The 18,720-nt window shown below is 39.5% G+C and overlaps 1 protein-coding gene across 1 annotated transcript in view; it reads left to right on the top strand.

The window, feature by feature from the left end:
• Positions 1-18,720, top strand: part of opn5 (opsin 5) — a 216,365-nt gene that overhangs the window by 66,615 nt on the left and 131,030 nt on the right. The window contains exon 3 of the mRNA XM_049590710.1: positions 627-773. Within this exon, the coding sequence (XP_049446667.1) occupies positions 650-773 (124 nt within the window). The 5' untranslated portion in view covers positions 627-649. The remainder of the gene's footprint in view (positions 1-626; positions 774-18,720) is intronic.

Here is an 18,720-nt window from a genome sequence, read left to right as displayed (position 1 = left end):
GATTGAGGTCAAGGCAAGCCTGGCGCCAGGATGAAGTTACTGAGGGGGCGGTTAAAAATAACGAGGGCGCAAATTTTTATTATGCAATATAGGTTCACATAGTGAGTTATAAAGAGCGCGCAGACGTGCATAATAGTCGCACATAATGACAGCTCGTCACCGGTGAAACACAATAAACTGCACGTCTTCTTTAATGTTTGTCTCATGACAGATGGAGCTGACAGACAGACAGACAGACAGACAGGTGGAGCAAGTGGCAAATTGGTATGAAAGCTGGTTCAGGGCATATTCATCCATTTATGAATAAATATGGAGTGGAAACGCTCATGCATGTGCACCAAGTTCCTGTGTTGACATCCTGTCACTAGGCTACATCTTCTTCTTCTTCTTTTTCTTCTTCTTCTACTGTTTAATGGGGACCCGCGGGACTCGGCGGGACCCAATCCCAATGCAGCCCTCTATGTCAGAGTACAAAAGTTACCCGGGCAATGGCCCCCCTGACCCCCCTGGCCCCCCCGGCCCCCCCGGTTCCGCGGTCTATGTGTTTACCTGATGCCTGTGTGTGTGAATTGTTTTTCATTTGAGGAAGCAGCTTCATTGTCTTAGCCTTTTACTCCACTTCACAGGACATTTCCCACTGCTGTCAGTGATGGAGAACGAGACATGGTCGCACCCTCCGTACATCCCTGTTTATCTCCTCCATGGTGACCCGTTTGCCTCGAGACTCTCAAGAGAGGCGGATATTGTTGCAGCCTTTTACATCTGTGTCATAGGTCAGTCTGATTGCAAAGATTGCTTTCTCTTCATCTCTTCATGTTTTATTGTATATCTTTTTACTGAAAGTCATGTCAAGTGTTGCTGCAGTCAGGCTTAATACCACCATGTGTTTTCAACAACATCTCACTGTGAGGCAGTAAGGAAGAGAACAGATGATAAAAGTCTGTGGCAGGCAATAAATGTTTGAAGTGACTCTTGTACATTCATTTTAGAAAAGATGTACAATTTTAACCACTGAGAAGCAGTTCAGTTCAATTTTTCAGTTTCATTTGTCATGTTATGCATGCAGTCCTTGGCAAAGATACTGCCTCCATAAGCTGTGCCAATGGATGTGAATACGTTGTGAATGAGCATTAGATTAGATTGTGTTGAGCAGGTTGGCACCTTGCATGGCAGGCTCATCCACCAGTGTATGAATGTTTATGTGAGTGGGTGAATGTGACATGTAGCATAAAGTGCTTTGAGTGGTCCAAAACTACATGACATACAGGAAGCTGTCTTTAAGGAGTGGGGTTGCTTAGGCTGACTGTAAAAGAAGCATACAATGGTTCCTAAAAAAAATAAGAAACTTTGTAACACCTTGCAACACCATGTAGGTGTAATGTATGAGATGAAAAATAATACAGTGTGTTCTGTGGCACAAAATGTTCAGATGGAGACAATAAATAAAATACGTAAGCACAAAAAGTAAGGAAATTTGTGTTTGGTAGATTATTTCTTTGTTGTAACAATGCTTCTTGGCAATAAATCATACCATTGGAAAGCCTGTGTATTTCCCTTTTAAATTGTGCCACATTTGTAAGGAACATGCATTTGTGGGATGAGCAGCAGAGCTCAGTATGTGGGTTGCACCCATGAAAAATTTGCCAAATCCCACGTACAAGGCTGTTGCCGCAGCGGCCCGGGTTCTACACCAGCCTGTGTCCCCTTGCTGCATGTCATTCCCTGTCCCTCTACTCCCTTTGTGCTTGGCTTTCCTATCAATTAAAGGCAAAAATGCCCCCAAAAATATCTTAAAAAAAAGGAAAACAGGCATAATCCAGCGCATATTGACATTTTTCCATCTAATATCTAAATAAAACTGAATTATATTCCTTTAGGATAGATTGTCCGTCATCTGACATCTTACTGTTTATGTTGGAATGCATTACCAGTTAGTTGTACAGCTATACAGTGGTAAGTTTGCAGCTAACTGATAGCAGCTCAACTCACCAGCACTTCAGAAACTGTGTTCTATGTAGTGTCACAACTGTGGTAAAAAGTGTATTCATTTTAGCTTTTATTATTTATACAGAGATACCTGGACATAAAGTTGAACAACAAATATCATTTAATGTCATTTTCCATAAATTTGTCCTACCAAATGTTACATGCAGGAAGAGAAAAGAGCAAATTTCAAGTTTGTTTATTGTACAGTAAAAAGATTTGCGTAAAAAGATGGGCAGACATTTGAAGAGGTACAAAAAACGGACTCTGGGACTCCGGGACTCCGGGTTTTTTTGGGACCTAATTGTATTGCAGAGTTTTGCACAACGGCGACCGGATCTTTGCTCTCAAACCACAAAAGAATGTGATGGCACAACAGTCTCCTTCAGTACATTATTCTATGCTTTCTTTTGATTTTCACATTGGCTAGTCATCCTGTTTAATTTGTCTTCTGATTAAATCAGAACCATTGAAACAAGTTGTAGGAAGCCTCTGCAAGTTGGTTGCTGGCAGACACTCTGTGCTGCAATAAATGGTTAATCAGCAGTGCCGTGCACTGTAGAGCCAATGCGCTGCTGGTTCTGCCGGCCTGAATAGAATATAATGTCTATAGCCTTACTGTTGTGTATACAGCCTTTATAGACTGAGCTGAGTAGTGATGTGTGGGTCGACCCATAACCCGCGGGACCCGCAAATGGACCTGCGGGTTGGGCAGCAGTGATCGTCTGTTAAATCGGTCTGTAAATGATATTTTGACATTATTGGCTATTACTGTCATGGCATCTGAAGGTACTGATGCAATGAGTGGGTGACAGTCCGCGGCTGTTTTCAAAACACACTTGTGTCACGCACTCCAAAAGAAACTTGTTGAAACTTTAAACAATAATTTATTGTACAAACGGGGGAAACAAATGTTGACAAAAACGGTTCCATAATTTATATTAAATTCAAAAGATAACGAAAAAACAGCTACAAGTTAGAGGGAATAGTGATAAAGTGGTAAAACTTGGCATTGATCCACAGCCTCAGACGGATGCGCTGAAGCGTGCCATGCACACAAGCTCCGTTGGAAGGCTATACTATATTTTCACATTTTTAACAATACAATGTAAAAGTTTTGATTTTTATTGAAAACCTACATTTACCAACAACAAAAAGACTACATTTAGCACCAAAAAAATATGTAAAAAAAAAAAAAGTAAATAAAAAAATGAATATCGAATACCAAATTTTCATCAAGAATACCTATCCATAGAAACGAATATTCGAATATCCGAATATTTGGGTACAGCCCTAAAGGATTTCATGACCAAAACCAACAGATTTAAGTGCAACAGACAGAAGTTCGATTACCAAAGCAAATAACGGGCACCCCTGGCAAGATCCTCTACCTGGTGTGAATTACTGGGACTTTATTACATTAGTACTGAGGGAAACCTTAAATAAAATATATATAAAAGTATTATCCAAGATATAATTTTGGAATCAATTCAAAACCTCTTAAGGATCTCAAATAAAGGGGGGGGGACAAGAGAATGAATGAGAGGTCAAGTAACAATGGAGCGTGATCTGATGTAACTATAGTTCAATCAGGAGAGACACGTTTTTTGGTTAGGAAAGAAAATATTTAATTAAAGCTGCAAGCAGCGTTGGGAGGGACCTCGGCCCCCCGCCGTCGTCCCCCAGCTCAAGTTGCAGACCTAAGCCATGTGACCTAATAAAACTTTGTGCGATGATCAAACAACACACACACACAAACACACACAGGCCTGTGTCTGTCAGAGTGAAGCCATTGTTATGCTAATTAATGACCACGTACTTAGGTGACAGCACAGGCACTTCAAGCTCAGTTTGACTAATGACTAATGATAACAGAATCAGCAAGAGTCATTTCACACTACAGCAGCAACACAACCTCACACGTCACACGATCCAGGCACCGCTGTGATAGAAGTTAACCTGCTGCATATTTCTTTGTTACTCAGGACTGTCTTAAGTTACTGAATTTATGCAGATCAGTCATTTCTTTGAACATCACTTTTTGTCTTAATGTTCAAATATAACACTGCATGAATTATCCTCAGCTCAAATCAAACCTCTGTCGTTTTTATATTTATTTGTTTTAATGACACTGTGCACAAGGATCAGACTGTCAATCTGTCAGAGCAGCTCTGAAATGTTTATTGCACATAATGCAGCTTACAACAACATTAATAAAAGTAATAATATTATAATTATAATTCTGGCAATTATAGTACAATATGATGAATTAATATCTGATTGTATACATATGTGACACTTATCATATTTGTATAATAACAGTAGAAGTATGACACAGACAGACAGACAGACAGACATAGACGGCCGAGTTAGCCACATACAGAGAGGGAGAGAAGGGAGAAAGAGGACAGAGGGGGGAGGGGGGGGGCAGGGAGTGGAGTGTGTGTCTGTGTGTCTGTCTGTCTGTGTGTGCCATACTTCTACTGTTATTATACACATATGATTATTGTCACATTTGTATACTATTAGATATTAATATATACTTCCCACATGTTGTACCACAATAGCCAGAATCATAAGTCAAACTCAATTTTAAAAATTGTAAAGGGTTCTTATGAAGGTGGTGTGAGCGTATATTTTGCAATTTGTAGACAAAAGCCATGTGACCTAATGAAACTTTGACATGTGTGATGATCAAACAACACATCCATATTCATTTGAAATCATGTGAACTAGTGAAAGCTTGACTGATATGTACTAACTGCTTTGAGGATCTAAGTGCAGCAATCACACACTAATATATACTAGTTAATGTCAGTGGAGAAAGTGAGCAGGACTGCATGTATTCCAGTTCTTCATGAGGTGAAAGAGTTTCACCAGGATATCAGGTTTTTGGTATCAAGCATTTCTTTCAAAGTTTTAGGAATGACTTTGGTAAATGTTATACTGTCATCTGTGAGAACACACACACTTCACTCTGACACACAGACTGTCAGAGTGAAGCCTTTGTTATGCTAATTAAGGACTGCATGCAGCTCACACACAGAGCAGAATGGCTTGAAACTTTCTCAAACAAATCCTTCCAGATCCCAAACCGTGGGTCCCATCTTCAATCTGAAAGCATCACCAGATAGATACATTTGTTCTGAACGCAAACATATAAAGCTTGTATGTCTATGGCCTGAAAAATGTCACCTTAATCACAGGTTTACAGTGTGTTGGCCCTCATCTTTTCTTCCAGAGATCATCATGAGGAGTTGTGTCCTGCAACTTCTAACGCTTCTTAAATCCAAACCGTTCAAGTTATGAAAAAGTCCTTCACAAGTAATGTTCAGCAGGGGTAGAGCTGTAATTTGTGCAAGTTTGAAGCAGTTATGATAAACGGTGTAGGAGCAAATAATTTTTGTTCGACAGAATTTGTCCAAAACGTCACCTTACATTCAAATAACAACAGCGCATTTCCTGTTGGAGTTAGGTCAGGGATTGCAGTGCGACATTTGTAGGTCTTGATGAGACGAACGAGACAGCTTTGGTTTGGTCTTTCTAAGTGGTTCCTACCCATCACAGCGGGCATTTTCGTGGGTCCAGGTGGCACAACAAATCCTCAGGAGGGTTGGGAGCACATCACCTGTAACACGCCATAACATCCAAACCATTCTAGTAATGGAAAAGTTACGCACAATAATTGATAAGGACACGTTGAACAATAATCTGTGCGAGTTTGAAGCCGATACGATAAACGGTGTAGGAGGAGATGTTTTTTAAAGGAATTTCTTTTTTTGAGGAAAAATCTTACTTTGAAAGGAAATAGCTCACTTCCTGTTGGATTTAGGTCATAGGTGCGAGTGCGTGATTTGTAGGTCTTGATGAGACGAACACGGCTGTTTTGGTTTGATCTTCCTACATTCCTACTGGCTGCAGCGGCCAGTGGTCTAGACAGATAGGTGGCGCTACAGAGCCCATTTTGGCACTTTTCAGATTAATTTTTTCATTTTAAAAATTTTTTCGCCAGTCCTGACATGCGTGCCAATTTTGGTGAGTTTTGGAGCATGTTCAGGGGGTCAAATTCCAGTTTAAAGTCGCGGCGGATGAAAGAAAGAAACAATAATAATAATAATTAAAGCTGCAAGCAGCGTTGGGAGGGACCTCGGCCCCTCGCCGTCATCCCCCAGCTCAAGTTGTAGACATAAGCCATGTGACCTAATGAAACTTTGTCATGTGTGATGATCAAACAACACATCCATATTCATTTGAAATGTTGAGAGGGTCTAAGTGCAGCAAACAGAAACAAATATATGCTAAGACCTACAAATGTTGAATTAATATCTGATTGTATACATATGCGAAACTAATCATATGTGTATAATAACAGTAGAAGTATGACACACACACACAGACAGACAGACATAGACGGCCGAGTTAGCGACATGCAGAGAGGGAGAGAAGGGAGAGAGAGGAGAGAGGGGGGAGAAAGAGAGACAGAGAGAGAGGGGGGGATAGGGAGTGGAGTGTTTGTGTGTGTGTGTGCGTGTGTAATTGTGTCGCTAAAAATCGCAAATTATGAGCTGCAGGTTGCTCTAAGGTTACATTATTTTTTTTCTCCATGTCTCTCTCTCTCTCTCTCTGTCTATCTCTCTCTCCGTGTCTTTCTCTCTTATACATACACCCACAATGAATATTTGGTATGTATACTACTTACATGCAGTACGGCAGACTTAGTGACATGAAGAGAGGGAGAGAAGGGAGAGAGAGGGGAGAGGGCGGAGAAAGAGAGACAGAGAGAGAGAGAGGGGGGACAGGGAGTGGAGTGTGTGTGTGTGTGTGTGTGTGAGAGTGTAACTGTGTCGCTAAAATCTGCAAATTATGAGCTGCAGGTTGCTCTAATGTTACATTATTTTTTTTCTCCATGTCTCTCTCTCTCTCTCTCTCTTTCTGTCTATCTCTCTCTCCGTGTCTTTCTCTCTTATACATACACCCACAATGAATATTTGGTATGTATACTACTTACATGCAGTACGGCAGACTTAGTGACATGCAGAGAGGGAGAGAAGGGAGAGAGAGGGGAGAGGGCGGAGAAAGAGAGACAGAGAGAGAGAGAGGGGGGACAGGGAGTGGAGTGTGTGTGTGTGTGTGTGTGTGTGAGTGTAACTGTGTCGCTAAAATCTGCAAATTATGAGCTGCAGGTTGCTCTAATGTTACATTATTTTTTTTCTCCATGTCTCTCTCTCTCTCTCTCTCTCTTTCTGTCTATCTCTCTCTCCGTGTCTTTCTCTCTTATACATACACCCACAATGAATATTTGGTATGTATACTACTTACATGCAGTACGGCAGAGTTAGTGACATGCAGAGAGGGAGAGAAGGGAGAGAGAGGGGAGAGGGGGGAGAAAGAGAGACAGAGAGAGAGAGAGGGGGGACAGGGAGTGGAGTGTGTGTGTGTGTGTGTGTGTGAGTGTAACTGTGTCGCTAAAATTTGCAAATTATGAGCTGCAGGTTGCTCTAAGGTTACATTATGTTTTTTCTCCATGTCTCTCTCTCTCTCTCTGTCTATCTCTCTCTCCCTGTCTTTCTCTCTCATACATACACCCACAATGAATATTTGGTATGTATACTACTGACATGCAGTACGGCAGAGTTAGTTACATGCAGAGAGGGAGAGAAGGGAGAGAGAGGGGAGAGGGGGGAGAAAGAGAGACAGTGAGAGAGAGGGGGGACAGGGAGTGGAGTGTGTGTGTGTGTATGTGTGTGAGTGAGTATCATTGTGTCGCTAAAACTTGCAAATTATGAGCTGCAGGTTGCTTTAAGGTTACATTATTTTTTTCTCCATGTCTCTCTCTCTCTCTCTCTCTCTCTCTGTCTCTCTCTCTCTCTCTCTATATATATATGTATAATATATCTCCCTGGGGATTGGGGATTATTTATTAATATTTCTGAGTGAGCAATAGTGCAGCATTTCAGAGTCTTTAAATTTACTACATTTGTAGCTGATATAATGTCACTGAATGCTGTTGACTCAAGATACAAATTCAATCAATCAATCAATCAATGTCACACATGACAAATTGCCTCTCAGGGCTTTACAGCATACAACATCCCTCTGTCTTCAGGAACCAATAAAGGTGGTGTGACCTTATATTTTGAACGTTGTATACTATCAGACATTAATATATACTTCCCCAATGTTGTACCACAATAGCCAGAATCATAAGTCAAACTCAATTTTAAAAACTGTAAAGGGTTCTTATGAAGGTGGTGTGAGCGTATATTTTGAAAGATGTAGACATAAGCCATGTGACCTAATGAAACTTTGACATGTGCGATGATCAAACAACACACACACAAACACACACACAGGCTTGTGTCTGTCAGAGTGAAGCCACTGTTATGCTAATCAATGACCATGTCATTAGGTGACTTCAAGCTCAGTTTGACTAATAACTAATGATAACAAAATCAGCATGAGGCATTTCACACTACAGCAGCAACACAACCTCACATGTCACCAGCCAGGCACCGCTGTGATAGAAGTTAACCTGCTGCATATTTCTTTGTTACTCAGGACTGTCTTAAGTTACTGAATTTTTGCAGATCAGTCATTTCTTTGAGCATCACTTTTTGTCTTAACGTTCAAATATTACACTGCACAAATTCATCCTCAGCTCAGAATCAAACCTCTGTGGTTTTATTTGTTTTAATAACACTGTGCACAAGGATCAGACTGTCAATCTGTCATAGCAGCTCCCAAATGTTTATTGCACATAATGTAGCTTACAACATTAATAAAAGTAATAATATTATAATTATAATTCTGGCAATTATAGTGCAATATGTTGAATTAATATCTGATTGTATACATATGTGACACTAATCATATGTGTATAATAACAGTAGAAATATAACACACACAGACATAGACGGCCGAGTTCTCAACATGCAGAGAGGAAGAGAAGGGAGAAAGAGGACAGAGAGGGGAGAGAGAGAGAGAGAGAGAGGGGGGACAGGGAGTGGAGTGTGTGTGTGTGTGTGTGTGTGTGTGTGTGTGTGTGTGTGTGTGTAATTGTGTCGCTAAAAATTGCAAATTATGAGCTGCAGGTTGCTTTAAGGTTACATTATTATTTTTCTCCATCTCTCTCTCTCTCTCTCTCTCTCCTCTCTTTCTCTCTTTATCTCTCTCTCCCTGTCTTTCTCTCTCATACATACACCCATAATGAATATTTGGTATGTATACTCTGACTAGGAGTTAAAAAAAAAAAAAAAAAAAAAATTAATATTTTTATGGTTGTTTTTCAACAAAGACAAAAAAAAAGTCCTGAAGGGGAACAGTGTGTATTTTTATTGAAAAATAGAAACTGCCCCCAAAAATGATAATGCATCAAAATTGGTGTTGTTATTTATCATTCACATATCACAGACTGTGATAAATAAAATATAAAAATCCATCCAACATTTATTATATAGTTAATCTTAATTCATGTTTTTTCATTAAAGTAACAGTGACTTCATGTAAATAAAATGGCAAATATATTGTGAAAATCCTCAAAAGGAATGAATATTAGATATGCATAATCTGAGAACAAGTTGCTTAAACGATTTAAGCAAAAAAATGTAGAGAAATATATTAATATTTAATATTTTTTAGTTGTTCACACTGTTCCGAAGGGGACAGGTGTGATTTTTTTATAAGGGGCCCGCAGGGTTAAAAATGCAAGGTTCTTATGAAGGTGGTGTGAGCTTATAATTTGAAACTTGTAGACACAAGCCATGTGACCTAATGAAACTTTGACATGTGTGATGATCAAACAACACATCCATATTCATTTGAAATCATGTGACCTAGTGAAAGCTTGAGTGATGTGTACTGGCTGCTTTGAGGATCTAAGTGCAGCAAACAGACACAAATATATACTAAGAGCTACAAATGTTGAATTAAAATCTGATTGTATACATATGTGACACTGATAATATGTGTATAATAACACTAGAAGTATGACACACACAGACAGACAGACATAGACGGCTGAGTTCTCAACATGCAGAGAGGGAGAGACGAGAGAAAGAGGACAGAGGGAGGAGAGAGAGAGGGGGGGGGGGGGGGGATAGGGAGTGGAGTGTGTGTGTGTGTGTGTGTGTGTGTGTGTGTGTGTGTGTGTGTGTGTCCGTGTCTGTCTGTGTGCGCCATACTTCGCCTGTTATTATACACATATGATTATTGTCACATATGTATACTATCAGATATTAATATATACTTCCCACATGTTGGACCACAATAGCCAGGATCATAAGTCAAACTCAATTTTAAAAACTGTAAAGGGTTCTTATGAAGGTGGTGTGAGCGTAAATTTTGAAAGTTGAAGACATAAGCCATGTGACCTAATGAAACTTTGACATGTGTGATGATCAAATCAAACCTCTGTCGTTTTTATATTTATTTGTCTTAATAACACTGTGCACAAGGATCAGACTGTCAATCTGTCAGAGTAGCTCCAAAATGTTTATTGCACATAATGTAGCTTACAACAACATTAATAAAAGTAATAATATGATAATTATAATTCTGGCAATTATAGTACAATATGTTGAATTAATATCTGATTGTATACATATGTGACACTAATCATATGTGTATAATAACAGCAGAAGTATGAGAAACACAGACAGACATAGACGGCCGAGTTCTCAACATGCAGAGAGGGAGAGAAGGGAGAAAGAGGACAGAGGGGGGAGAGAGAGAGAGAGAGAGAGAGAGAGAGAGGGGGGATAGGGACTGGCGTGTGTGTGTGCGTGTGTGTTTGTGTGTGTGTGTGTGTGTGTGTGTCTGTGTGTGTGTGTGTCTGTGTGTGTCCGTTTCTGTCTGTGTGTGCCATACTTCTCCTGTTATTACACACATATGATTATAGTCACATATGTATACTATCAGATATTAATGTATACTTCCCACATGTTGAACCACAATAGCCAGAATCATAAGTCAAACTCAATTTTAAAAACTGTAAAGGGTTCTTATGAAGGTGGTGTGAGCGTATATTTTGCAATTTGTAGACATAAGCCATGTGACCTAATGAAACTTTGACAGTTTGTGATAGAAGTTAACCTGCAAGACAGTGGAGCACAAAGGCTCTGAAGAAGAGGCCGAGTTACTGACATGCAGTAACAGTACACGCGAGAGAGAGAGAGAGAGAGAGAGAGAGAGAGAGAGAGAGAGAGAGAGAGATGGTGGGACAGGGAGGGAGAGAGAGAGAGTTTGCTGACATATTGACATATCTCACACGTTCACATACTTCCTGTTTGTGGCAGACAAAGTTACAGATTGCACGAAGTATACATAATGTTGTATGCATCAAAAACACAGCATTTAATTTTTCTGTCAATTACATCAAAAGAAAGTGTTTGATGAGGCTGCTGTTGAATGTAACATTTCCTCAAATATGTATATTCTTTCCTGATGTTTGTAACACTGTTACTGACTTGTACTTGAAATGAGGTGATTTACTGCAACCCTCCAGGTCAATCACTTGAGTTCAGAGACATAAAATTGACAAAAGAAATGGAAATACCTTAAAGGTCATTTTTAAAGTAATTTAAAACCTCATGTGTGTGTGACCACACACATACACACTTCACTCTGACACACAGACTGTCAGAGTGAAGCCTTTGTTATGCTAATTAAGGACTGCATGCGGCTCACACAGACAGCAGAATGGGTTGAAAGTTTCTCAAACAAATCCTTCCAGATGCCAAACCGTGGGTCCCATCTTCAATCTGAAAACATCACCAGATAGATAAATTTGTTCTGAACGCAAACATATAAAGCTTGTATGTCTATGGCCTGGTCTTTTCTTCCAGAGATCATCATGAGGAGTTGTGTCCTGCACCTTCTAACGCTTCTAAAATCCAAACCGTTCAAGTTATGACAAAGTCCTTCACAAGTAATGTTCAGCAGAGGTAGAGCTGTAATTTGTGCAAGTTTGAAGCAGTTATGATAAACGGTGTAGGAGCAAATAATTTTTGTTCGACAGAATTTGTGAAAAACGCCATCTTACATTCAAAGACCGACAGCGCACTTCCTGTTGGAGTTAGGTCAGGGGTTGCAGCGCGACATTTGTAGTTCTTTATGAGACGAACAAGACAGTTTTGGTTTGGTCTTTCTAAGTGGTTCCTACCCGTCGCACCGGGCATTTTAGTGTGTCTAGGTGGCACAACAAATCGTCAGGAGGTTTTGGTGCACATCACATGAAACGCGCCATAACATCCAAACCATTCTAGTAATGGAAAAGTTACGCACAATAATTGATAAGGACACACTGAACAATAATCTGTGCGAGTTTGAAGCCGATACGATAAACGGTGTAGGAGGAGATGTTTTTTAAAGGAATTTCTTTTTTTGAGGAAAAATCTTACTTTGAAAGGAAATAGCTCACTTCCTGTTGGATTTAGGTCATAGGTGCGAGTGCGTGATTTGTAGGTCTTGATGAGACGAACACGGCTGTTTTGGTTTGATCTTCCTACGACGTTCCTACTGGCTGCAGCGGCCATTTTAGTGGTCTAGACAGATAGGTGGCGCTACAGAGCCCATTTTGGCACTTTTCAGATTAATTTTTTCATTTTAAAAATTTTTTCGCCAGTCCTGACATGCGTGCCAATTTTGGTGAGTTTTGGAGCATGTTCAGGGGGTCAAATTCCAGTTTAAAGTCGCGGCGGATGAAAGAAAGAAACAATAATAATAATAATTAAAGCTGCAAGCAGCGTTGGGAGGGACCTCGGCCCCCCGCCGTCGTCCCCCAGCTCAAGTTGCAGACGTAAGCCATGTGACCTAATGAAACTTTGACATGTGCGATGATCAAACAAGACACACACACAAACACACACAGGCCTGTGTCTGTCAGAGTGAAGCCATTGTTATGCTAATTAATGACCACGTACTTAGGTGACAGCACAGGCACTTCAAGTTCAGTTTGACTAATGACTAATGATAACAGAATCAGCAGGACACATTTGACACCACAGCAGCAACACAACCACACACACCACACTATCCAGGCACCGCTGTGGTAGAAGTTAAGCTGCAAGACAGTGGAACACAAAGGCTCTGGAGAAGAGGCCGAGTTACTGATATGCAGTACGGCAGTTAGTGATGAGCAGAGAGGGAGAGAAGGGAGAGAGAGGAGAGAGGGGGGAGAAAGAGAGACAGAGAGAGAGAGGGGGGAGAGGGAGTGGAGTGTTTGTGTGTGTGTGAGTGTAATTGTGTCGCTAAAAATTGCAAATTATGAGCTGCAGTTGCTCTAAGGTTACATTATTTTTTTTTCTTCATGTCTCTCTCTCTCTGTCTATCTCTCTCTCCCTGTCTTTCTCTCTCATACATACACCCGCAATGAATATTTGGTATGTATACTACTGACATGCAGTACGGCAGAGTTAGTGACATGCAGAGAGGGAGAGAAGGGAGAGAGAGGAGAGAGGGGGGAGAAGGAGAGACAGAGAGAGAGGGGTGGGGACAGGGAGTGGAGTGTGTGTGTGTGTGTGTGTGAGTGTAATTGTGTCGCTAAAATTTGCAAATTATGAACTGCAGGTTGCTTTAAGGTTACATTATTTTTTTTCTCCATGTCTCTCTCTCTCTCTCTCTACATATATATATATATATATATATATATATATATATATATATATATATATCTCCCTGTCTTTCTCTCTCATACATACACCCACAATGAATATTTGGTATGTATACTCTGACTAGGAGTTAAAAATAAAAAAAAAATAATTATATTTTTATGGTTGTTTTTCAACAAAGCCAAAAAAAAAGTCCTGAAGGGGAACAGTGTGTATTTTTATTGAAAAATAGAAACTGCCCCCAAAAATGATAATGCATTAAAATTGGTGTTGTTATTTATCATTCACATATCACAGACTGTGATAAATAAAAAAAAATCCATCCAACATTTATTATATAGTTAATCTTAATTCATGTTTTTTTCATTAAAGTAACAGTGACTTCATGTAAATAAAATGGCAAATATATTGTGAAAATCCTCAAAAGGAATGAATATTAGATATGCATCATCTGAGAACAAGTTGCTTAAAAGATTTAAGCAAAAAAATGTAGAGAAATATGTTAACATTTAATATTTTTCTGTTGTTCACACCGTTCCGAAGGGGACAGGTGTGATTTTTTATAAGGGGGCCCGCAGGGTTAAAAATGCAAGGTTCTTATGAAGGTGGTGTGAGCTTATAATTAGAAACTTGTAGACACAAGCCATGTGACCTAATGAAACTTTGACATGTGTGATGATCAAACAACACATCCATATTCATTTGAAATCATGTGACCTAGTGAAAGCTTGAGTGATGTGTACTGGCTGCTTTGAGGATCTAAGTGCAGCAAACAGACACAAATAAATACTAAGACCTACAAATGTTGAATTAAAATCTGATTGTATACATATGTGACACCAATCATATGTGTATAATAACACTAGAAGTATGACACACACAGACAGACAGACATAGACGGCCGAGTTCTCAACATGCAGAGAGGGAGAGACGAGAGAAAGAGGACAGAGGGAGGAGAGAGAGAGAGAGACAGAGAGAGAGAGAGAGAGGGGATAGGGAGTGGAGTGTGTGTGTGTGTGTGTGTGTGTCTCTGTGTGTCTGTGTGTGCCATACTTCTACTGCTATTATAGACATATGATTATTGTCATATGTATACCATCAGATATTAATATATACTTCCCACATGTTGTACCACAATAGCCAGAATCATAAGTCAAACTCAATTTTAAAAACTGTAAAGGGTTCTTATGAAGGTGGTGTGAGCGTAAATTTTGAAAGTTGAAGACATAAGCCATGTGACCTAATGAAACTTTGACATGTGTGATCATCAAACAACACATACATATTCACTTGAATTCATGTAACCTAGTGAAAGTTTGAGTGATGTGAACTGGCTGCTTTGAGGATCTAGGTGCAGCAATCACACACTAATATATACTAGTTAATGTCAGTGGAGAAAGTGAGCAGGACTACATATATTCCCATTCTTCATGAGTTAAAAGACTTTCACCAGGACATCTTGTATTTACAGGTTTTTGGTATCAGGCATTTCTTTCAGAGTTTTAGGAATGAGTTTGGTAAATGTTATACTGTTATGTCTGTGTGACCACACACACACAAACAAAAACAAACAAAATTTTAACACAATACCAGAACATTACCATGGAAAAATCATGAATTATAAAGGACAGTGAATTTTTACAAAGACTCATCAGTTATTAAACAAAATAGCTTGTAATTTTTCATATATCATTTCCTCAAAGAAATAGATTCTTTCCTATGATTGACTTGCACTTGAAATTATGTAATTTGCTCTAACCCTCCACGTCAATCACTTGAATTAAGAGAAATCAAATTAGTGCAAATAAATGGAAATACATTTATGGTTATTTTTACAATAATTTAAAACCTCTTCATCTGTTAAAAGCTTGGGTATACAACTAATGTATGCAATCATTGTCTAGCTCAATGTCACATGTAAAGGGTGCTTTTGAAGGTATTGTGAGCTTATATTTCGAAAATTCCTCACACATCACACTATCCAGGCACCGCTGTGATAGAAGTCAACCTGCGAGACACTGGAGCACAAAGGCTCTGGAGAAGAGGCCGAGTTACTGACATGCAGTATGGCTGAGTTAGTGACATGCAGTAACAGGACATGAGACAGAGAGATGGGGGGACAGGGAGGGAGAGAGAGAGTGTTTGCTGACATTTTGACATATCTCACATGTGTACAATACTTCCTGTTTTTGGCAGAGGGAGTTACAGATTGCACTCAGTATACATAATGTTGTATGCATCAAAAACACAGCATTTAATTTTTCTGTCAATTACATCAAAAGAAAGGTGTTTGATGAGACTACTGTGTTGTTGAATGTAACATTTCCTCAAAGATGTATATTCTTTCCTGATGTTTGTAACACTGTTACTGACTTGTACTTGAAATGAGGTGATTTACTGCAACCCTCCAGGTCAGTCTCTTGGGTTCAGAGACATAAAATTGATAAAATACATGGAAATAGTTTTAAGGTCATTTTTAAAGTAATTTAAAACCTCATGTGTGTGTGACCACACACATACACACTTCACTCTGACACACAGACTGTCAGAGTGAAGCCTTTGTTATGCTAATTAAGGGCTGCATGCAGCTCAGACACACAGAGCAGAATGGCTTGAAACTTTCTCAAACAAATGCTTCCAGATGCCAAACCGTGGGTCCCATCTTCAATCTGAAAACATCACCAGATAGATAAATTTGTTCTGAACGCAAACATATAAAGCTTGTATGTCTATGGACTGAAAAATGTCACCTTAATCACAGGTTTACAGTGTGTTGGCCCTCATCTTTCTCTTCCAGAGATCATCATGAGGAGTTGTGTCCTGCACCTTCTAACGCTTCTAAAATCCAAACCGTTCAAGTTATGACAAAGTCCTTCACAAGTAATGTTCAGCAGGGGTAGAGCTGTAATTTGTGCAAGTTTGAAGCAGTTATGATAAACGGTGTAGGAGCAAATAATTTTTGATCGACAGAATTTGTGAAAAACGCCATCTTACATTCAAAGACCGACAGCTCACTTCCTGTTGGAGTTAGGTCAGGGGTTGCAGTGTGACATTTGTAGGTCTTTATGAGACGAACGAGACAGTTTTGGTTTGGTCTTTCTAAGTGGTTCCTACCCGTCGCACCGGGCATTTTAGTGTGTCTAGGTGGCACAACAAATCGTCAGGAGGTTGTGGCGCACATCACCTGAAACGCGTCATAACATCCAAACCATTCTAGTAATGGAAAAGTTACGCACAATAATTGATAAGGACACGCTGAACAATAATCTGTGCGAGTTTGAAGCCGATACGATAAAAGGTGTAGGAGAAGATGTTTTTTAAAGGAATTTCTTTTTTTTAATGAAAAATCTTACTTTGAAAGGAAATAGCTCACTTCCTGTTGGATTTAGGTCATAGGTGCGAGTGCGTGATTTGTAGGTCTTGATGAGACGAACACGGCTGTTTTGGTTTGATCTTCCTACGACGTTCCTACTGGCTGCAGCGGCCATTTTAGTGGTCTAGACAGATAGGTGGCGCTACAGAGCCCATTTTGGCACTTTTCAGATTAATTTTTTCATTTTATAAAATTTTTCGCCAATCCTGACATGCGTGCCAATTTTGGTGAGTTTTGGAGCATGTTTAGGGGGTCAAATTCCAGTTTAAAGTCGCGTCGGATGAAACAAACAATAATAATAAAAAACGCTACAAAAACAATAGGGTCCTCGCCCTTTCAGGCCGAGGTCCCTAATAATAATAATAATAATAATAAACGCTACAAGAACAAGAGGGTCCTCGCCCTTCAGCCGAGGTCCCTAATTAAAGCTGCAAGCAGCGTTGGGAGGGACCTCGGCCCCCCGCCGTCGTCCCCCAGCTCAAGTTGCAGACCTAAGCCATGTGACCTAATGAAACTTTGACATGTGCGATGATCAAACAACACACACACACAAACACACACAGGCCTGTGTCTGTCAGAGTGAAGTCATTGTTATGCTAAGTAATGACCACGTACTTAGGTGACAGCACAGGCACTTCAAGTTCAGGTTTACACTCAGAGTTTGTTGAACCTCCTACCTGGAATACAAATCTGGACTACATGTATTTGATGGTGTGGTGCTGCAGCACAGTTGTAGCTACAGATTTGATTTCAATTGTTAATGAAGCAAAAGAGTTACACCACGAAATCTTGTTCTTACAAGTTTTTGCTATTAGGCATTTATTTAGGAAAATGTAGAAACGACACACATGAGCTGGTCAATTTGGTCTATGGTATTATGTCAGGTATGTGAGAGCGACAGTGGGGGGAGAGAGAGAGAGAGAGAGAGGGGGGGACAGGGAGTGGAGTGTGTGTGTGTGTGTGTGTGTGTGTGTGTGTGTGTAATTGTGTCGCTAAAAATTGCAAATTATGAGTTGCAGGTTGCTTTAAGGTTACACTATTTTTTTTCTCCATCTCTCTCTCTCTCTCTCTCTCTCTCTCCCTGTCTTTCTCTCTCATACATACACCCACAATGAATATTTGGCATGTATACTCTGACTAGGAGTTAAAAACCAAAAAATTATATTTTTATGGTTGTTTTTCAACAAAGACAAAAAAAGTCCTGAAGGGGAACAGTGTCTATTTTTATTGAAAAATAGAAACTGCACCCCAAAATGATAATGCATCAAAATTGGTGTTGTTATTTATCATTCACATATCACAGACTGTGGTAAATAAAATAAAAAATCCATCCAACATTTATTATATAGTTAATCTTAATTCATGTTTTTTTTTTCCATTAAAGTAACAGTGACTTCATGTAAATAAAATGGCAAATAAATTGTGAAAATCCTCAAAAGGAATGAATATTTGATATGCATAATCTGAGTACAACTTGGTTAAAAGATTTAAGCAAAAAAATGTAGAGAAATATATTAATATTTAATATTTTTTAGTTGTCCACACCGTTCCAAAGGGGACAGGTGTGATTTTTTTATAAGATGTCCCGCAGGGTTAAAAATGCAAGGTTCTTATGAAGGTGGTGTGAGCTCATAATTAGAAACTTGTAGACACAAGCCATGTGACGTAATGAAACTTTGACATGTGTGATGATCAAACAACACATCCATATTCATTTGAAATCATGTGACCTAGTGAAAGCTTGAGTGATGTGTACTG

The sequence above is a fragment of the Epinephelus fuscoguttatus genome, linkage group LG11 (assembly GCF_011397635.1).
Source record: "Epinephelus fuscoguttatus linkage group LG11, E.fuscoguttatus.final_Chr_v1".
Classification (NCBI taxonomy): domain Eukaryota; kingdom Metazoa; phylum Chordata; class Actinopteri; order Perciformes; family Serranidae; genus Epinephelus; species Epinephelus fuscoguttatus.
Note: the sequence above shows the minus strand (reverse complement) of the source record. Positions and strands in the feature narration are given on the sequence as shown.